Genomic DNA, 3,826 nt, shown 5'->3' on the forward strand with positions numbered 1-3,826 from the left:
ACACAGGCCCAAGGATATTGCGAACAATTGCCTAGCTCATTCCTATGATTGCAAAAGTGTCAATCAATGTCATGCAAGAATTACCAATAATCAGATCTCCCTCATCTGTTTAGCATCACAGGCATGCAACTTGTCTCTAAGCAACGATAGTATCAACAACACGACCGTGCAAAATAATTGTGACTCCTAAGTTATCAGGAACACAGATATATTTCAATATCGCAATTCAGTTTTCATCATTGGTCACACATTTTTCTTATCCATGACGCTACCTAACAAGTTCTAACATGCAATAAAAAAAATTCAAATTAACTAATACTGAGCGATAAAATAAAAAAAATTTCAGAAAAATTCTAACAAGCAACGCAATTTTACCCTCCCCCCAAACTTAAATTATGCATTGTCCTCAATGTATAGAAATAAAGAACACGAAAACACATACCTTGCGCACGAGTGTCAAAACTCGGGCGCTCGAGTTGTTGTCCGCTGCATCTGTGTCATCCATGTCCATGGGCTGCGGCGGTGATAGATCTGGTGGTGGGTAAAATTAACAACTAAGGACGTAAAATAAAATAAAATAATAAAAACAAAATGAATGCTAAAGAAAATAAATTGTGGGTTGCCTCCCACACAGCGCTTGGTTTAACGTCGTCAGCCCGACTGTTACTGGTTTATTCAAGGTGGGTCGTATGATTTCATGGAAGCCTTGAATTCAACGCTTTGACCATCAACCTCCATGATCAGTTTTCCTTGTTTCAAATCAATGACGGCTCCAGCAGTAGCCAAAAATGGTCGTCCTAAAATAGCACGAACATTCTGACTGTTCCCCATGTCAAGCACCACAAAATCTGCTAGAAGCCTTATTTTATCAATCTTAAGTTCAACATCTTCCACAATACCCAGCGGTGTCCTGACCGATTTATCTGCCATCTGCAAGCTTAGTCTTGTGGGCTTTATCCTACTCAATCCAAGTTTCTCGTAAAGGAAACTTGGCATTATATTCACGCTCGCTCCTGAATCACAGATTGCATTTTCCACCAATTTACCCCCTATTTCACATGGTACTACTAATTCTCCGGGGTCTTGTAGCTTCTGAGGGAGATTTCCTTGCTTGGTTATCTGCCCTCCATTAAATGCCACCTCTTCCTGTTCTTTAAACTGAATGTTAGAGTGTAGGTTCTTGAGATCTTCAAGACCTTTTTTCTTTTGAAACTCAGCTTTCAATTGTAAAAATCTTTGGGGGTAGGGAAGTAAAGAAATATCAACGCATTGATCAAAATAATAACTCTTACCTTTCTTACCTCGGCTCCTTTTGCTTGGAGGCGGCTGATCAACTTTCTCTTCTTTGCTTACCACTCCAATCTCCTCATGCTGCATAAAAATAGCATTCACCTCTCTCAGATGTGGATCTGCAGTCTTTTGTACTGCACCTCATTGTTGCGACGTGAGTTGATTGGTTATCTGCCCAACTTGCGACTCAAGGATTTTCAGGGTAGCACCGATACTTGCCATGTGTGTCTCAAGGTTGTCGAGTCTAGACTCAGTCTTAAACATCCTCTTACCAGATTCAACAACAAAAGTTCCCACTAAATCTTCAAATGATGGCTTTCCTTCCCCATTTGATGTATTGAACCTCGGTGGAGGATTCAACACATTCTTATTGTTTGCATAAGAAACGTTTTCATGGTTTCTCAAACCAGGGTGATAAGTGTTAGGGGGAGGGTTACCTCTGTAGCCTCCATAGCCACGATTGTTAATGTACTGAGCTTCTTCCACAACTGGCTCTTCCGCAGCAGTTACCAAAGCTACATCAGACGTAGATTGGCTTGGCTTGTTCATCGCTGCAATTTGTGCTGTCAATGCCGAAACCTGTGCAGTCAGTGATGTGATCGGGTCTACGGCATACACTCCAGCTGTTCTCTGTACTCCTGATCTCTCACTTGGCCACTGATAACTGTTGATGGTCATCTGTTCAAGTAATTCATAAGCTTCATCAGGTGTTTTAGAAAAAATAGTACCTCCGGCGGCTGCATCCACATTGCCTCTAGTTGGCCCATCCAGGACATTGTAAAAGAGCTCAATCTGAACCCATTCTGCATATCCATGATTCGGACACTTTCTGAGCAGTTCTTTGTATCTCTCCCAAGCCTCATATAACACTTCGAATTCCCTCTGCCTGAAGTTAGTGATGTCTATTTTCAGCTGAGCAGACTTGGCAGGAGGAAAATACTTTGACAGAAATTTTGTGACCAAATCTGCCCATGTAGTAATACTCCCTAGCAGCAGAGATTGGAGCCAGCTCCTTGCCTGATCCCTGAGAGAAAACGGAAACAAACGCAATCGAATAATTTCGTCAGAAACACCATTAATTTTTACCGTGTCCGTGATCTCTAGAAAAGTCCTAAGATGAAGATGGGGATCTGCTGTGGCTGCACCTCCAAACTGGTTCTGTTGAACCATGTTGATCAGTGCGGGCTTTAGCTCAAAGTTATTAGCAGCAATGGTTCCACGAGCTATTCCAGAATAGTGAGCGTTAATGACTGGGCGGAAATGTTCTCGGATTGGCACCTCTCGTGGGAGCTCGTTCTGATGATCTCTGTTTTCGGCCATTTCTTTAATCTCCTCTCGTCTTGCATTCTTTAATCTCCTGGCAGTTCTTTCGATTTCAGGATCAAAAACCAGCAAGTCGGGATTTGTATATTTTCGCATGCACTGTAAAAACAGAGAAGATTATAAAATAACAAAGTAAAACAATAAAAATAAACTCTAAATTAAAGTCAAGTCTACTTGGTAACAATACTGATATAAATTCAAATTTGACACTCCCCGGCAACGGCGCCAAAAACTTGTTGCGCGTTTTCTTAACTGCTCGCAAGCGCACGATGTCAAGTTATAGTAATGTGACACCCTGACCCGTAACGATAAAATACACAGCGGAAATTTAAAATTTTCTTTAAAATATGGAAGGAGTTTCAAAATACATTTCATAAAATGTTTACAAAATAAATACATGATCATTCAAATGATATACAAAATACAAAATAATCATTCTTATGATCATGTCCCAAAATGATACAAAATAGTCTTCCTTCCAACAGTGTATGCATATGACCCCCATCCACGATCACTGCCCTGATCTGTCACTCTTATCTGCATCACATGAAAATAACTGAAATGAGAATAAATCTCAGCAAGTGGAACTCTACATAGCAAGGATATAAAGTATACTCTGTAAAACATGACTTTGAAATCATAAATACCATCAACTCTGAAACATGAATACTGTAGCAATAACTGTAGCAATAGCATAGCAATAGATAGCAATACGATGATATTCTCTTTTCTATGGTTGGATTGATATCAATAGTATCTATGACTGTGGTTGCAAATATCCCATTGATATAAATCGATAACTGTGAGGGGATAAAAACCTATGGTTGTTGATCAACTAATTGCATGCAATGCTCTGACTATGATTCAATCAATCCAATAAAACATTTGAATGCTCAATAGCATTTAACAATCACTTTGGAAATTATATCTTTTGTCTTGTATTCCCTTTGAACAATAATGAGACATACAATGCCTCCAATAGATAATCAATGGAATCAATACATAACAATGAATCAATTGAAGGGAATAACACTTTGAAATCTTTAAAACACAATACATATATCATCATGTGAGCAAAGGGATGAAATTCCACTTACAAACCAATAGAACACCTCAAACTTAGCTCTTGGTACACCACCTACAACAATAATCCATAAACAACACCAAAATCAACTCTAAATCCAAGAATACAAGTCAAATATCCCATTAAACC

At 39.2% G+C, this 3,826-nt stretch overlaps 1 protein-coding gene across 1 annotated transcript; it reads right to left on the reverse strand.

Annotated features, from left to right (window-relative positions):
• Nucleotides 1-675: 675 nt before the first annotated feature.
• Nucleotides 676-2,709, reverse strand: LOC140824182 (uncharacterized). The gene is made up of 2 exons (XM_073185778.1): nt 1,728-2,709; nt 676-1,424 (listed from the first exon to the last, which is right to left on the reverse strand). The coding sequence occupies exons 1-2, from the start codon at nt 2,707-2,709 to the stop codon at nt 676-678; spliced, it is 1,731 nt and encodes a 576-aa protein (XP_073041879.1).
• Nucleotides 2,710-3,826: the final 1,117 nt, after the last annotated feature.

Source organism: Primulina eburnea, chromosome 2 (assembly GCF_022965805.1).
Source record: "Primulina eburnea isolate SZY01 chromosome 2, ASM2296580v1, whole genome shotgun sequence".
NCBI lineage: Eukaryota > Viridiplantae > Streptophyta > Magnoliopsida > Lamiales > Gesneriaceae > Primulina > Primulina eburnea.